Source organism: Cebus imitator, unplaced genomic scaffold (assembly GCF_001604975.1).
Source record: "Cebus imitator isolate Cc_AM_T3 unplaced genomic scaffold, Cebus_imitator-1.0 Scaffold418, whole genome shotgun sequence".
NCBI lineage: Eukaryota > Metazoa > Chordata > Mammalia > Primates > Cebidae > Cebus > Cebus imitator.
Genome location: NW_016107733.1, coordinates 1,653,695 through 1,670,994, shown reverse-complemented (window position 1 = coordinate 1,670,994; position 17,300 = coordinate 1,653,695). Strand labels below are relative to the sequence as shown.

The following is a 17,300-nucleotide window of genomic DNA, read 5'->3' as shown; positions in this document are numbered from 1 at the left end:
AAAAAAAAAAAAAAAAAAAGATACTTCCAGCAGGGCGTGGTTTGTAATCCTAGCACTTTGGGAGGCTGAGGTAGAAGGATGGAATGAGATCGTAGTGATGTGATCTTGGCTCACTGCAACCTCTGCCTCCAGTTTGCTGAGTAGCTGGGATTACAGGTGTGTGCCACCATGCCCAGCTAATTTTTGTATTTTTAGTAGAGACGGAGTTTCACCGTGTTGCCCAGGCTGGTCTCAAACTCCTGACTTCAGATAATCCATCTGCCTCGGTCTCCCAAAGTGCTGGGAGTACAGGTATGAGTCACTGCACCCAGCCTACTTTTTAGTGAATTGTTTTAAATTTTTTTTTTGATACAGGGTCTTTGTTGCCTTGGCTGGAGTGCAATGTCATGTCAAAGCTCACTATCACTCCTAGGCCTACGTGATCCTCCTGCCTCAGCTTCCTAAGCAGCTAGGACCATGGGGATGCCACCATGCTAGGCTAATTTTTAAACTTTTATAGAGGTGTTGTCTCACTATGTTGTCCAGGCGGGTCTTGAACTCTGCCTCAAGCGGTCTTCCTGCCTTGGCTTCCCAAATTGCTGGAATTACAGGCGTGAGCCACTGTGCCTGGCCTTTTTTTTTTTTTTTTTTTAAAAGGATGTTTTACTCTGGGTAGGATTTGGTGGATTTGTATTTAGCACAACAAAGGACTAGATTTTAGAAAAAGAAGTAATTGAAACATTCTAGAGAAAATACAAATTTCAAGTTGATTTGGATTTTTTTTTTTTTGTTACTTTGTATTCGTTTGTGGAAATGAATACCCTTTTTTTCTAAGTATATTCCTCAAGGGAACATACTTTGGAAACTGTCTCTCCTGTGTTACATTTTGAGATTCTACTTGTTACAATTCTACCCAAAGTGAATTTTTAATTGAAGTGTCATTCTAGTTATATATAACTAAATGTTGGGCAAGTAGCTCATGCCTCCTTTGCGTTGTTTATATATAGATTAGACAAGATTGAAGCACCTCTGTTTCTCTTCTGAGTGGAGAAATACCTTAGGTTGAGATAGTTTTAGGTATTTGGCATTGTTTTTGATACTGATCCAGCAATGATTAGTTCTTCTAGGTTAGAAAGTATTGTAGACTTTATGTTTCTATGTGGACTTATAAAAATGGGTTAATTGATGTTAACGGTTGAAGAGTCATGAAGTTAGAAACAACCGCAAGTTTTTTTGAGATGGAGTCTTGCACTGCCACCAGGCTGGGGTGCAGTGGCTCCATCTTGGCTCACTGCAATCTCTGCCTCCCAGGTTCAAGCAATTCTCCTGCCTCAGCCTTGTGGGTAGCTGGGACTATAAGGCGTGTACCACCACACCTAGCTGACTTTTATATTTTTAGTAGAGATGGGGTTTTACCTTGTTGGCTAGGCTGGTCTCAGTCTGTTGACCTTGTGATCTGCTCGCCTCGGCCTCCCAAAGTGCTGGGATTGCAGGTGTAAGCCACCGTGCCTGGCTGCAACTGCAAGTTTCTTACATGATCCTGATTCTAGCCAACATCTACCTTTATTTTGGGGAATGAAAAAAATCTTATTAGTAAATGATGATAATTAACTAGGGAAGCAAGAACTAAACTTGTGAAAAGGTAATTAATAGGTACTGCTTGAGTGCTTGTTAAAGGACAGGAACTTTGCTAGATGCTACATTATTACTTTAAATTCTGCCTCAACAACCCTTTCTGCCAGGTAAGTGGAATTATCTTCCTTCTTGTTTTTTTTATTTTTTTTTTGAGACGGAGTTTCGCTCTTGTTGCCCAGGCTGGAGTGCAATGGCGCGATCTCGGCTCACCGCAACCTCCGTCTCCTGGGTTCAGGCAGTTCTCCTGCCTCAGCCTCCTGAGTAGCTGGGATTACAGGCACGCGCCACCATGCCCAGCTGATTTTTTGTATTTTTAGTAGAGACGGGGTTTCACCATGTTGACCAGGATGGTCTCGATCACTTGACCTCGTGATCCACCCGCCTCGGCCTCCCAAAGTGCTGGGATTACAGGCTTGAGCCACCGCGCCCGGCCGGAATTATCTTCCTTCTTAAACATACCAGCCCTAGTTTGGCTCCGAGTTTCTTTAGCTGGGGTCCCTAGTGTTAATTAGACATAACGATTTAAGCTAACTGTAAAAGTTACATGTCACCAGGTAGCCTGATACTTTAAATTATGTAGTGGTTTAGGTAGTGTAAAGAGTTAAGGAAGTCATATCTGTTGCCAAAATATTTTATCGTCTAACAATTTTTATCATCTTTGCTGCTACTACTGTAGTCTAAGGTACCATTTGTACCATTCAGTCTACTGAAGAAACCTAACCAGTCTCACTGCTCTCTGTTGCCCCTTTTATATCTGGAAGCATTGATTAGATCACAACATTTCTATGCTGAAAAATTGCTTACAAATAAGGCCCTATCCAGGCAAGTTCCTTCTTACCTCTCTTTCCCCACTCTTCCTCTTAATTACCCTTTCAGCCAAGTCACACTTTGTCACCCAGGCTGGAGGGCAGTGGTGTGATCACAGCTCACTGCAACTTCTGCCTCCCGGGTTCAAGCAATTCTCCTGCCTCAGCCACAGAGTAGCTGGGATTACAGGTGTGTACCACCACACCTGGCTACTTTTTGTATTTTTATTAGAGATGGGTTTTTGCCATGTTGGCCAGGCTGGTCTCAAACTCCTGGCCTCAAGTGATCCGCCCGCCGCCGCCTCCCAAAGTGCTGGGATTACAGGCATGAGCCATTGTGCCCAGCCAAGCCCATGGCCATTTTCATTTTAAGGCTGCCTTCTGTCGTAGGAGTTGAAAGCAGCCCATTTATGGCTGATGCTTTCTTTTCAGTCAGGTAGAAGACTTTTTGTGACATTGAGCACCCTACCACCCAGTTGCCCCATGACAATATCCTAAGAATGGTAAAATAGATACTATGTGGTGGCTCATGCCTGTAATCCCAGCACTTTGGGAGGCTGAGGTGGACAGATCACCTGAGGTTGAGAGTTTGAGACCAGCCTGACCAACATGGAGAAACCCGTCTCTACTAAAAATACAAAAAGTAGCCAGGTGTGGTGGCTCATGCCTGTAGTCCCAGCATTTTGGGAAGCCAAGGTGGACGGATCACCTGAGGTCAGGAGTTCAAGATTAGCTCGGGCAACATGGTGAAACCCCGTCTCTGATACTACAAAAATAAGCCAAGTGTGATGGCGTGCACCTGTAATTCCCGCTACTTGGGAGGCTGAGGTAGGAGCATTGCTTAAACCCGTGAGGCGGAGGTTGTAGTGAGCTGAGATCGCCCCATTGCTCTTCAGCCTGGGCAACAGGAGTGAAACTCCGTCTCAAAAAGATTTTGTTTGGGTGATTTTTTTACTTGTAATTTTTTTTTTGAGTTTGTAGATTATTTACATGTCTTTCCCCATTAGAATCTATATATATATTTTCTCTCTCTAATATTTAGAACTGTGACCCGTTATGTAGTAGGTGCTGGATAAATAATCTGACTAGCTGACTGGTGCTATCTCATATTCCTATGTAGCTCATGGACCATTTTGCTGTTTTAATTGCCTCAATTTGCATTTCTGTGCTACTTTCTGCTCTAGTGATTAGGGTAAATAATAGGTGATGATGTTTTCTTCCCTCACCACACATGTTGATTGAAAGACCATGAAGGAGGGCAGGCAGGTGTGTTTATGTATATATGTGGTGTGTTGCTGGAATTGGAGCCCAAGACCAGTGATGCTGCATTTCCATGACAGTCGTATTTAATGGAACTATCCTGATGAAATGCTAATAGCGTCCATGTTACAAACATTGGAATAGATGAAATCTATTTGCACATTACAGATAAACAATTTTAATAGCTGTGATGGTTTTATTCACCAGATTGGCTGTGTATACCATCATAATGTGTGTATAGCCTTTGTCACCCAGGCTGGAATGTAGTGGTACTACCTCTGTCTCCTGGGTTCAAGTGTTTCTCCTGTCTCAGCCTTCCAGGTAGCTTGGGACTGTAGGAGTCCACCACCATACCCGGCTAAATTTTTTTTTGCATTTTTAGCATGTTGACCATGTTGGCCAGGCTGGTCTCGAACTTCCAACCTCCAGTGATCCACCTGCTTTTGCCTCTTGTAGAGCCATTTTGATGAATGCAGTTGACAAGATGGGTTCAGAAGTATTTTAGTAATAGTTTAGCAGAAATAATTGTGTTTAGCATGAAAACTTTTACTGCAGATACACAGTTTCTTAGGAGCACTTACAGAACATGAGAGTCTACTGTTAAAATGGGAGCAAATGGTGCAAAGGGTAAAGGAAGGTGAAGGGAGACTGCGTTAATGGCTTTGCAGTAAAGAGGTTTGAGCGACACAATGAAGAAAAAAAGTGCATCTAGTTGAAGCAGTGTTTTGTGGAAATAAAACTTGTAATAAAATCAGTTCCAGGAGTTCATATGGGGCTAAGCCGCATAGGGTGCTTCCCCACCTAGTGGCATGATGTAAGTGGCTGAATAATGATGGTTATTTGAATAAAGAGAACAAAGGCCAGGAAGGAGGGTGGCAGCAATGGAAAGGAGTGAGGTCAAAGATTTTGAAAGAGAAATGAAAGGCTATATAGTGTTATGCTCTAGATTGTATTCCAGTTTTTATCAGTGATTGAAATGGAGGTGTAGTTGGACTGCTCATGACATGTAACTTGAATCTGCATGCAGTATTAATGCCTTGGATGACAATCAGAATCTGAAAAATTTTTGATCACCTGGGAAAGAAAGTTTGTATCTATCAAGATGGAATTGACAAAAGTTAAGTATTTACACAACTAGTTTAACAAGTAAGCTGTGGTGTCAGTCAGTAATGTGGTGTGGTTGCCAAATAAGCTAGGGTAACATGGACATGTAAGAGTGGTATGGTGTCTAGAAGTGGAATATTAGTAATAAGCTCCAGTTTATTCTAGACCTCTCAGTTTCAGTCTGCATTTACAATATCGTGTTAGAATGTCACTCTTTAGTGACACTTGAGTGTCAGTATTTCTTGGGGGTACTTGAGTTTGCCACTATCAAGGAAGAAATGATCAAGCATAAAGAACAACTGAGTCGTGTGCATGTGTGCCAGGTGTATGAAATGCTGTCATTTGGGGGAAACACATAGGTTTATTTAAGGAAGTAGATTTTGGCTCAGTGTAAAGAAGACTTTGTAATTAAGAAATCTTGACTCTGAGTGCCATGGCTCGTGCCTATAATCCCAGCACTTTGGGAGGCCGAGGAGGGCAGGATCACCTGAGGCCAGGAGTTCGAGACCAGCCTGGCCAACATGGTGAAACTCCATGTCTACTCAAAATTTAAAAATTAGCCCAGCATGGTGGTGGGCGCCTGTAAACCCAGCTGCTCCAGAGACTTGAGGTGAGGGAATGGCTTGAACCCGGGAGGCGGAGGTTGCAGTGAGCCAAGATCATGCCACTGCATTATAGCCTTGGTAACAATGAACAAAAAACACACACAAAAAAACTTGAAACAATTATAGGTAACAGAGTAAACTAGCTCTCCAATGAAAATAAATCATTAAAGGAGCAAAGTAAGGAGGCTTTATGGTTATGTTGTCCAACTATAACAAAAGCAGTATCTAGACATTAATGTTTCCTGAAGCAACACTCCATCTATGGATTATGCGTGCTTTTTTGTATGTATATTTGAATTGCTTAAGCTTTCTTTAATGCCGCTCTATCACCTTAAAAAAAAGTATCCCAGCAGATGGATTACATTGAGTTAGATGGAGAATGGGGCAATACAAAAAACAAATGTGAATGGAGATTCTAATTTAATACTAGTAAACCCTAACTCAAGAGGTAAGTGTATCAGGACACTACAGTAGTATCAAAAATAAGCAAAAAAAAGTCTCATCTTGCCTACTCTAGAAAGGTTGGCCTTAAGTTAGTTCAAAAAAATCTAGCTTTCAAGCTTAGTACTATAGTGAGATGGACCAAATAGGAAATGAACATTAATTATCATTAATGTGAGGTTTCAGGTTTTTTTTTTTTTTTTTTTGAGACGGAGTATCTGTTGCCAGGCTGGGGTGCAGTGGCGTGATCTTGGCTCACTGCAATGTCTGCCTCCCAGGTTCAAGCAATTCTACTGCCTCAGCCTCCCCAGTAGCTCAGACTACAGGCACGTGCCACCACACCTGGCTACTTTTTCTATTTTAATGGAGATGGGGTTTCACCATGTTAGTCAGAATGGTCTTGATGATCCACCCACTTCGGCCTCCCAAAGTGTTGAGCGCACCTGGCGAGGTTTCAGTTTTTAAAAACATGGTAGTATAGTCTGGAGCATTGCTGTCATTGAAGCTCAGAATTTTAAGTCACGTTTTTTCCTTCGTAGTCACCAAATTCCCAGAAATTTAGCAATTCAAAATTGGAGTCTGATACAGAAGAAGTTGCTCAGTCCTAACTTCTCAGCAAAGCCACTACCTCCAAAGCCATCCACATTAAAGATTTCTTTTTTTTGTTCTGAGACCAAGTCTTGTTCTGTCATCCAGGCTGGAGTGCAGTGGCACAATCTCATCTCACTGCAACTTCCCCCTCCTGGGTTCACGCGATTCTCCTGCCCCAGCCTCCCTAGTAGCTGGGACCACAGGTGTGTACCGCACCACTGCACTTCGCTAATTTTCTATTTTTAGGCCAGGCTAGTCTTGAAGTCCTCAGGAGATCTGCCCACCTAGACCTCTGAAAGTGCTGGGGTTACGGGTGGGAGCCACCACCACACCCGGCCGTCTTCAGTTTTTTTAATTGAAAAAATGTGGATAGAGAGGAATCAGCAGTTTAATTTATAAGTCCTGCTAAATCTTTGTGTTACTTATGTTGTTCGGAGACCACAGCTCTCCTTTATACTTTATACCTACTTTGCCTTGGCTAAATTGATTAGCATCAGGGCTAGTGATGATTGATAGGAAGGAAGAAAGTGGTCTTTCTGTAGGTAATAATGGAAAGTCATTAATAATTTCAATAGCATTGTTAATGTTGATGGTTAATGAAAGTGTTGCCTATGTTACAGATTTGCTGTCTTCCCTGTATTTTTTTGATTATTGTTACCTTCATGGAATTTTTCCATTCTCTGTTGTCTTGTCCTTCCCTCATAGATTTCTTACAAGGATTTTGGTTCCTCTCAATGGTGTCTTTTCTTGGTAAAACTAAGAATTCAAGGTTTTGTTACAAGTTTTTCAGAGTTAGGTATTTTCTTGTAGTTAATAGCTCCTGCTCTTAGAACATTTAGAAAACACCAGTTTCCCCCATTATACCAAAATTGGTCACCCCAAAAATAACTGTTTTTGCCTAACTTGGTATTTTTTTCCACCTTTTTCTGCGATTTTAATTGTTTGTTTGTTTGTTTGTTTTTGAGACGGAGTTTCACTCATGTTACCCAGGCTGGAGTGCAATGGCGCGATCTCGGCTCACCACAACCTCTGTCTCCTGGGTTCAGGCAATTCTCCTGCCTCAGCCTCCTGAGTAGCTGGGATTACAGGCATGCACCACCATGCCCAGCTAATTTTTTGTATTTTTAGTAGAGACGGGGTTTCACCGTGTTGACCAGGATGGTCTCGATCTCTTGACCTTGTGATCCACCCTCCTCGGCCTCCCAAAGTGCTGGGATTACAGGCTTGAGCCACCGTGCCCGGCTTTAATTGTTTTTATTAACTGCTAGAATTACTGACTGCATGACCAAATTGAAAACCACTGATTTGTTGCTAAGGCTGGCTGCTTGATGCAAGATGATTATAAGACTCTAGGGAACGTACATGTTTTAAAGTGATTTATTTTGTTCTTAGTTTACTTTCATTTATAAAATAAGGCATTGTAATCTACTTGTCCATAATTCCATGCAATGATGGATTCAGCCATAGCTCTACTATTTTCAGGAAACACATTTCTGCTGTTAAAAGATTATTAGTCTAATGGAAGAAAAAGACATGAATGCCGTATGAGAAAAAGTATATGGCAGGGTTTTTTAACCTCAGCACTGCTAATCTTTTAGACCAGATAATTTTTTGTGACAGGCTGTCTTCTGAATTATAAGATGTTTATCAGCATCTCTGGCTTCTGCCCACTAGATACTGTCAGCAAGTCCCCGCTTCTTCCCAAATCGTGACAACCAAGAATGTCAGATGTCTTCTGGGGTGTAAAAATCATTCCTGTTCAAAACTGTTGGTCTGTGTTAACATAGAAGAGTGTCTTGTTGACCTTTATAGGATTTATGGATTGAAGTATTGGGTGGTTGAACTCAATTTACAGGTATCCAGAGGAATTTGTATGGTGGAAGTTTCAGGGAAGGGAGTTTCTTCAGAGCTGTAGGAGTATAAAAACTATGTTTGAGAATTGATATAAAAAGGCATTTGAGAGAGAAAGGAGAAGTAGCAAGAGTGTGATCTTTTTAATTTTTTAAATATTGTGCTTCTGGCTTAAATGTAGAGAAATAGAGATAAACCTGGGATCAGGATGGCCATGCAGTTCAATAGCCCGTACGTAATAGTAGGGTAGAAAGCAAGAGATTGTTCTGAACTGGAGGTATGGTATTTGAACTTTATTAAATTTTGATTATCTGGAGGTGGAGAAAGGTAAGACTTGACTTTCTGAATGACGTGTTTTCTTCTGTTACACCTGATGTACCTAGCAAGAAATGGCATGATAGCAAGAATGGTTCTTACGCTGTAAGATGGTTCTATAAAGTTGTATGGAAATTGATGTTGGTTATTTAGTTGGTGTAGCTCCACATGTAGAATAGATTTTGAGGTTAGGTGCAGGAGGATTAATCAATAATTATTGCTGCTGCTGCTGCCATTATTAGTAACATAAATTTTGAGGCAGTTTTAACTATGTAACCCGTATAAATCCACTTTTCCAGGTAACTTGGATACTTTTGAAGTTCGGTTTGTAAATAATACTAATGGTAGATTTGTTACTTTGATACATTGTGTTTTGACTCTGCTTTATGATAATCTGTGGGATATGGTTACTTAAAAATTTACTTTTTGCTGTAGTTTTAAAGTTGTTTCTATATACTTTTGTCATAACCAAGCTAGTTTTCTTTCTCTTTCATAACATTATGTGCATAATGAAAATGAAATGGGGGAAAAAGTACAGTTGGATTCAGAAATAAAAGCTGTTTTTTTAGACTTAAATATTTGAAGCCCAAAATTTCTTATTGCCCCATTTAATAAGAGGAAAGGAAAATGGAAAAATAGATTAATGTGCTGCCTAACAGAAAGGCAGAGATCTTGCTGGTCTTGGAATCAGTTTTCGCTGCATGAGAATAACTGGTTGACAAGATGAATTTAAGTAAAAGTTAAGTTATTGAGGAACTGGCAATTTTTGAATTTAAGCTGCTGCAGATCTGATTCCTAATTCAGTTTCCTAAATATAAAGAATTTAATTTTTTTTTTTCGCATTAAATTAGTTCACAAACTTGTTTAATGGGTCTTACCAATGTAATCTGTTTCTCAGTCTATAATTCCCTTTTATGGAAATTAAGGTAAACTACTTTTTAAAGGATGGTTTGCTCTTGTGTATCTTTTATAATAAACTCTTCTAATTGGATATTATAAGTAATTTAAATATATGATGCACTTTTTCCTCTTTCAGTATAATAATCATGAAATTCGTTCTGGAAAACACATTGGTGTCTGCATCTCAGTTGCCAACAATAGGCTTTTTGTGGGCTCTATTCCTAAGAGTAAAACCAAGGAACAAATTCTTGAAGAATTTAGCAAAGTAACAGGTAAGTTGGATTTATTTGGAATGAGGTGCAGCTTTTAATAATGAAGATAATGGCGTATATCTGTGTGTCAGACATTGTTCTAAACACATTTATGGACTCATTGAATCCTTACTACAACTTAATGAAGTGTAGATAACCCCATTTTTCAGATGGGCACTCAAGGATTTGGGAAATAACTTGCTAAAAGTTGTACAGGTTAGTAAGGAATGCAGCTGGGATTTGAATTTATTCTGCAAAATCATTATTCTTCCTGTGTTTTGGAAGATTGTATTTCTTTGTGTGTTCTTTCTCTAGATGTTGATGTTCTTAGTAGAATTGTATGAGTAATGATTTGATTTTCTTCAAATTACAGGAATAATAAGTATTTCCATAAGCAGAATTTCTTTCTTTTTCTCTTTTTTTTTTTTTGAGACAGAGACTCGCTCTGTCACCCAGGCTGGAGTGCAGTGGCACTGCAACCTCTACCTCCCAGGTTCAAGTGATTCTCCTGCCTCAGCCTCCTGAGTAGCTGGGATTACAGGTGCGTGCCACAACACCTGGCTAATTTTTGTATTTCTCGTGGAGACGGGGTTTCACCATGTTGGCCAGACTGGTCTCAAACTCCTGACCTCAAGTGATCTGCCCTTGGCCTCCCAGAGTGCTGGGATTATAGGCATGAGCCACTGCGCCCGGCCCATAAGCAGAGTTTATACATTGTCAACATGGTAACATTTTTTTGAACTATAAAACATTTTTTATAACAACTTTTAAATGACAGGTTGCTTTTATTAGAAAATATTTTCATCAGCCTACAGTGTTTAACAAATTATCAGTCAGTTATCAAAGTCTAGGATCATTGCAGATTTTCATGCAGTACTGTAACTTACATTTCTTTTGAAATAAAGCCATTGATCTAAGGCCAGAAAAGTATTTGCATAATAAAAATATCTAGCTGTATTTGACCTATACTGCCTTTTTCTCATAACAGTTATACGAACATTTTTATTTGCCCCTCTGATTTAATTAGTGGAAACAAAAATAGTCCTTAGGTCTAATTAAAAAGAACACATTTTCTTTCCATGGAGATTTGTGTTGAAAAACTCGGAAACAGTAGATTAGGAAAATAATTTAGACCTGGTTATTGATATTCTTTTATAAGGATGTCTAGTGAAGAAAAGAGATTATTATCCTTTTTGATATTTAAGTAGTATTTTAGAGAAATAAATCATTTGATTCACTTGTATTTGCTAGTTATTTCATCTAATTTCCCTGGAATGGTTGCTTACTTGCAGAGGGTCTTACAGACGTCATTTTATACCACCAACCGGATGACAAGAAAAAAAACAGAGGCTTTTGCTTTCTTGAATATGAAGATCATAAAACAGCTGCCCAGGCAAGGCGTAGGTTAATGAGTGGTAAAGTCAAAGTCTGGGGGAATGTTGGAACTGTTGAATGGGCTGATCCTATAGAAGATCCTGATCCTGAGGTTATGGCAAAGGTAATGATAGTCAAGTTAAAAATCTTTTTTGAGGGATGGCTGGGAGAAGGGTGGAGGTGGGCAAAAAACATGAAGTGAATTACATACATTTTTATATTGTTATTTTTTATTCTTTAAGACGGAGTCTTGCTCTTGTTGCCCAGGCTGGAGTGCCATGGCGAAATCACAGTTCACTGCAACCTCCGCCTCTTGGATTCAATTGATTCTCCTCCCTCAGTCTCCCAAGTAGCTGGGATTATACAGGCACCCGCCACCACATCTGGCTAATTTTTGTTATTTTTAGTAGATACGGGATTTCACCATGTTGGTCAGGCTGGTCTTGAACCCCTGACTTCAGGGGATCCACCCACCTTGGCTTCCTGAAGTGTTGGGGTTACAGGCGTGAGCTGCAATGCCTGGCCCTTTATACATTTTTTTTTAAAACCATATTTTTAGAGTTGAGAGAAATGTTATTTACTAAGGGAATAGGGAGCTCAAACTGGAAATACTATGTGCCTGGAAAGTGAAAGTAGTGATTGATTCATGGATACTTAGCCATAATTGTATAGCTATCACAATCTTAAAATGAAGTAGTTAGCCTAGATGCTGTAGACGATTCACTTCCATTTTTGTGTGGTTAAGAGCAATTTGAGTTTTTGAGAATGGCACCATTAGCTTATTACATGGTTTTGGGGTTAAAAGCCCTACTCCTAAAAATAGTGACTTGTACTGACCCCAGCAGAGCCGCTTGCAGTTACATTTAGCCATTATTAGGCATCTTGGGTTCAGCAGTCAGTGGAGTCATTCTATGAGAATAAACATCTCTTGAGTCAACACTTTATTACACACTAGTCAATAATTTGCAGTTACTTGTTCTATCTTTTGCCCTCTTTTTTGTAAGAGACAGGGTCTAGTTCTGTGGCCCAGGGCTAGAATGCAGGGGCATGATCATAGCTTACTAGCCCCAGACTCGAGATCTTCCCAAGTAGCTAGGACTACAGCTGTGCACCACCATACCTGGATAATTTTTAAGAAAAATTTTGAAGAGACAGAGTGAGTCTCCCTATGCTGCCCAGGCCCATCTTAAAGCTCTTGGCCTAAAGCAGTCCTTCTCCTTCCCAAAATGCTGGGATTATAGGCATGAACCACCATGCCCCATTATCCTTTGTCTTTTAAGAATCCCCCTTTATTACTTAGAGGTTAAGTGTCAGATACCACTAGTTCAGTTAAATGGAGGGTAATGTGAACTGCCAGGAGAACTATGAATATTATTGAAGGATAAATGGTTTTAGAGGACAGAACATAGTTGGGATTCTTTCTTCCTCTGGCCTATAAAGTCTCGCTGGGTTAGCACTTCAGATTAGCATATTCAGATGGTATTCAGGTATTTTACAAGGAAGTGATAATGTTAGTAAAAAGGTTGAACTTTGTAGTTACACTTTGAGAAACTTTCAGGATTGAGGGAACAGTTTATGTTAGTAATGTTTTTAACAGTCCTTCCCCCTTTAAGATTTCAAAGCAGGCTCTAATTAGTTTTGACCACTTGTGTTAAGCGTTAAACATTTCAATAGCTCTCTTAGAGGGCATGGTATTTACATTCTTAGGAAAAGATGATCTTTTTTTAATGCAAAATAATTACTTATTACTAACATAGCCTAGAGTCTACATTTTCTTTTTCATAGACTTCCTTAGAGCTGTTTTAGGTTTACAGCAAAAAGCACAGAATTGCCTTATGATTTCTGCCCCCTACACAGGTACAGCCTCCCTCACTGCCAATATCCTGCATTGGAATGGTACATTTGTTAAAACTGATGGATGTAGATTGATCACCTAAAATCTATAGTTTACATGAGGTCTCACTTTAGATACACGTGCTGTGTGTTTGGAGAAATGTATATCCATGTTTCCACCATCATAGTATTCTACAGAATAGTTTCACTACCCTAAAAGCCCTCTGTGCTCTCCTAAGTCATCCCTCCCCATTCAACCCCTGGCAGTCGCTGTCTCCATAGTTTTTGCCTTCTCAGAATGTTAGACAGTTGGAACCATATATAACCTTCACATTGGCTTCTTTCTCTTGGTAATAAATAAAGTTCCTCTGTCATTTTGTGGCTGGCTGTTAACTCATTCTTTCTGTCAGTTACAATATTCTATTCTGTAAGTGCCACAGCTGTTCATTCTCCCACTGAAGGACATCTTCGTTTCTTCCAATTTTGGGGATTTTTTTTTTTTTTTTTTTTTTGAGACAAAGTTTCGCTCCGTCGCCCAGGTTGGAGTGAAGTGGTGCAATCATGGCTCACTGCAGCCTCTGCCTTTCGGGTTCAAGCGTTTCTCATGTTTCAGCCTCCCAAGTAGCTGGGACTGCAGGCACGTGCCACCACACCCAGCTAATTGTTGTATTTTTTGTAGAGATGGAGTTACGCTATGTTGGCCAGGCTGGTCTCAAACTCCTGACCTAAGGCGATCTGCCCACCTCGGCCTCCCAAAGTGCTGGGATTACAGGAGTGAGCCATTGCATCTGGCACATTTTTGGCAATTAGGAATAAAGCTGCTATAAACATCCCTGTGTAGGTTTTTGTAGTGGATATCAAGTTTTCAACTTTGGGTAAATAATAAGGAACAGGATTGCTGGGTCAAAGGGGCTGTTGTACCATTTTGCATTCCCACCAGCAATGACTGAGAGTTTCTGTTGTTCTTCATTCTTGGATTTATAGTGTTTTGGATTTTGGTTATTCTGATAGTTTAAACTTGCAGTTCCCTACTGACATTATATTGACAATGTTCATGAGACTGCCATCTGTATATCTTTTCTGGCAGCGCCTCTATTTGAGGTCTTCTAACCTGATCCAGCAGTTCTGCTCCTTGATATTTACCGAAGGAATGGAAAACTTTGTTTTTAAATTGACATTCTTCTAATGGATTGCGATTTAACTTTTCAGGGTTGGGTGGTGACATCTTAGAAATTGAACTTTTTGGAAATAATACAGGGAGGTTTTTTCTTCCCCCTAGGTAAAAGTGCTGTTTGTACGCAACCTTGCCAATACTGTAACAGAAGAGATTTTAGAAAAGGCATTTAGTCAGTTTGGGAAACTGGAACGAGTGAAGAAGCTAAAAGATTATGCATTCATTCATTTTGATGAGCGAGATGGTGCTGTCAAGGTAAATACGGTGGAATTATAGGAATCTAAATCAGACTTAACAACTTCAGTCATTTTAGAATCTCAGGATATTTTTACAAATTGGTGGACACTTGGAAGTCTATGGAATCCACTCAAACTAACCTTTTGGTTTTAGTGACCTTGGCAGTTTTCTGAGTAAAAATGAAAAATAGTTGAGCTGCATCTTTAAATTTATTTGACTGCCTGCATGAGGCTTTCTTTTGTCCTTCCAACATTAATGATAAATGATTTTCTTTAAATGAATCATTGTCTGAAAGGCCTATTTTTATATTGACTATGACATAATTTTTTAAGGCTATGGAAGAAATGAATGGCAAAGACTTGGAGGGAGAAAATATTGAAATTGTTTTTGCCAAGCCACCAGATCAGAAAAGGAAAGAAAGAAAAGCTCAGAGGCAAGCAGCAAAAAATCAAATGTGAGTGAAATTTGTATACTTAAAAATTGTATAAATTTTAATATTGATATACTAATTGGAAAATAACAGGTGTTGATCAGACTTGTTAAACAAATGCATAACACCCCTTTTAAAGACTTGAAGGTTTTCAGAGCCATAAACACCAATGATCTATAAAAGTGTAAAAGAGTTTATTGAACTCTTGCTGTTGACCATATACCATGTTTATGAAAATAATCAGAATTGTAAATAACTGGAATTTTGGTAAATTGGCAAAATGAAAAGTCTGTCCTTTTTTTTCTTGGGGGGTACGGAGTCTCACTTTGTCACTCAGGATGGAGTGCAGTGGCACTCCTTCGTCTTACTGCAACCTCCACCTCCTGGGTTTAAGTGATTGTCCTGCCTCAGCCTCCTGTGTAGCTGGGTTACAGGTTTGAGCCACCGTGCCTGGCTAGTTTTTGTATTTTTTTTTTTTAGTAGAGACAGGGTTGGCCAGGCTGGTCTTGAACTCCTGGCCTCAGGTGATCCACCTGCTTCGGCCTCCCAAAGTGCTGGGATTACAGGTGTGAATCACTGCGCCTGGCCTGTGTTGCATATTTTCTACGTATTTTATAGAATGTGCTCCTGAAAATGTGTTAAATATTAGCTGTTAAATGTCTTAATATATTTGGTTTAAGGGTGGAGAGAGTTTTTTCTCTGAGAAGTAGGAAATGTTAAATCTCTCTTCATGCAGACTGTTTCTTTGCCAGTAGTGTCCCTTGCCACCCCAAGGGATGGATGGATGGATTTTGAAAATGAGTATTGAAATTATAATAAGGTAGTACGATAAGAAAACAAGTAGATGTGAGTTATACTAACTGGGGAGACCTTTTTAGAGAATCGTTAAGCAGATATCTGCTTAAGACTGAAGGAAACTGAGTTTGGGTAAGAATGGAAGTTAGCTCTTAAAAAGAAGTTAGCAATTTCTGAGAAGAGGGGTAATTGAAGAATGTGAGAACAATAATCACTGTTAATACTATTTTAATACTATTCAAGGCTAATTCTCTGTGCTCTTTATGGGATTCAAAAGAAGAGGAGGATGCTTCTACATATTTCTATTACTTCATAACCAGGGAGTTAAGTTCTAGTTTCTGTGGATAATTGTGCAGTTGGACAAGTTGACAAGTTCTGAGCCTCAATTTCTTCAATTCTAAAATGGGATCAGAGTAAAATATGTAGTAGCTCTTGTACCATGATTATCCAAGTGACTCGTGCTTGTTCCAGGACCAAAGGAAAATATACTTTATAGGTTTGATGATAGTATAAAAGAAGGAAGACTACAAAGAGTTTTAATGCTCTATTTTGCAAACTCCTGGATATGCTATAGGCAGTATAAAATAACTTTTATAGTTCTTTCAGAAGACAATTGATTATGGTTAGTTTATTAAAGTAGAAGAATGTAAGTATAAGAGATTATATTAGATAATGTGATTAGAGCAGTTACATTTGTTACTTGATACAGGATGATGCTAAATAGAAGGTAGAAGACGTCAGTGTGTCTATTGATGTTTGTAAAGCAATGCAAACTAAAAGGGATGATTGCATGTAACTTTTGTACTTTAACTTGCTACATTCTTTTTTTTTTTTTTTTCCAAGTTTTAACTAAGCACATATTTCTACTTAATTCTGATTGTATCCCTGTGAATTAGGTACTTTATCCCTTAGTTTGAAATGAGGAAACTGAGGCTCAGAAGTCAACTTGCTTGGGATCATTCACATAGCTAGTAAGTAGTGGAGTTGGATTTAAACCAAAGTGTAGTCTAGTCTCCCATAATTTTCACTCTTAACTGCTGTACCAGGATTTCTCATCTCTGTCCTGACATTTTGGGCTGGATAATTCTTGGTCTTGGGGGCTGCCCTGTTATTATAGGACTTTTAGCAGCATCCTTGTCCTCTTCCCACCAGATGCCAGTAGCACCCCCTTTCTCAGTCATGACAGCCTAAAATGTCCGCCTGGAAAGAGGCGGTGGCAAAATTATCCCCGGTGAGAACTATTTGGAGGCAGAAAAGAATGATCTATCATTCAGTAAGTAGTTTCCTTAAAATAGTAAACCAGCAAAGCACATAAAAGTCTAAGGACCTAGTGAACCAGAATAACATTTTTATCTGAGTCAGCTAGAACAGGGGCCTTTATTAATTCAGGATAAAATAAGGCTGGGCACAGTGGCTCATGCCTGTAATCCCAGCATTTGGGAAGGCCAAGGTGAGTGGATCCCCTGAGATCAGGAGTTCGAGACCAGCCTGGCCAACATGGTGAAACCCGTTACTAATACAAAAAATTAGCGTGGTATGGTGGCACATGCCTGTAGTCCCTGCTACTTGGGAGGCTTTGGTAGGAGAATCACTGAACCCAGGAGGTGGAGGTTGCAGGAGCTGAGATAGCACCAGTGCATTGCAGCCTGGGCACCAGAGCAAGCCTCTATCTAAAAATAAAATAACAGGTACTGAATAAATACAAGCAATTATTCTTTC

General features: G+C 39.6%; 1 protein-coding gene across 7 annotated transcripts in view; it reads left to right on the top strand.

Annotated features, from left to right (window-relative positions):
• LOC108289999 (synaptotagmin binding cytoplasmic RNA interacting protein) overlaps positions 1-17,300 on the top strand; it is a 41,301-nt gene that overhangs the window by 10,269 nt on the left and 13,732 nt on the right. For all 7 annotated transcript variants that reach the window (XR_001819385.2, XM_017509671.2, XM_017509672.2 and 4 more), the window contains 4 exons: positions 9,624-9,759; positions 11,031-11,236; positions 14,225-14,374; positions 14,689-14,810. Coding sequence is in view for 6 of the 7 variants with exons in the window: in XM_017509671.2 (XP_017365160.1) it covers positions 9,624-9,759; positions 11,031-11,236; positions 14,225-14,374; positions 14,689-14,810 (614 nt within the window). In the remaining variant the exon portion in view is untranslated. The remainder of the gene's footprint in view (positions 1-9,623; positions 9,760-11,030; positions 11,237-14,224; positions 14,375-14,688; positions 14,811-17,300) is intronic.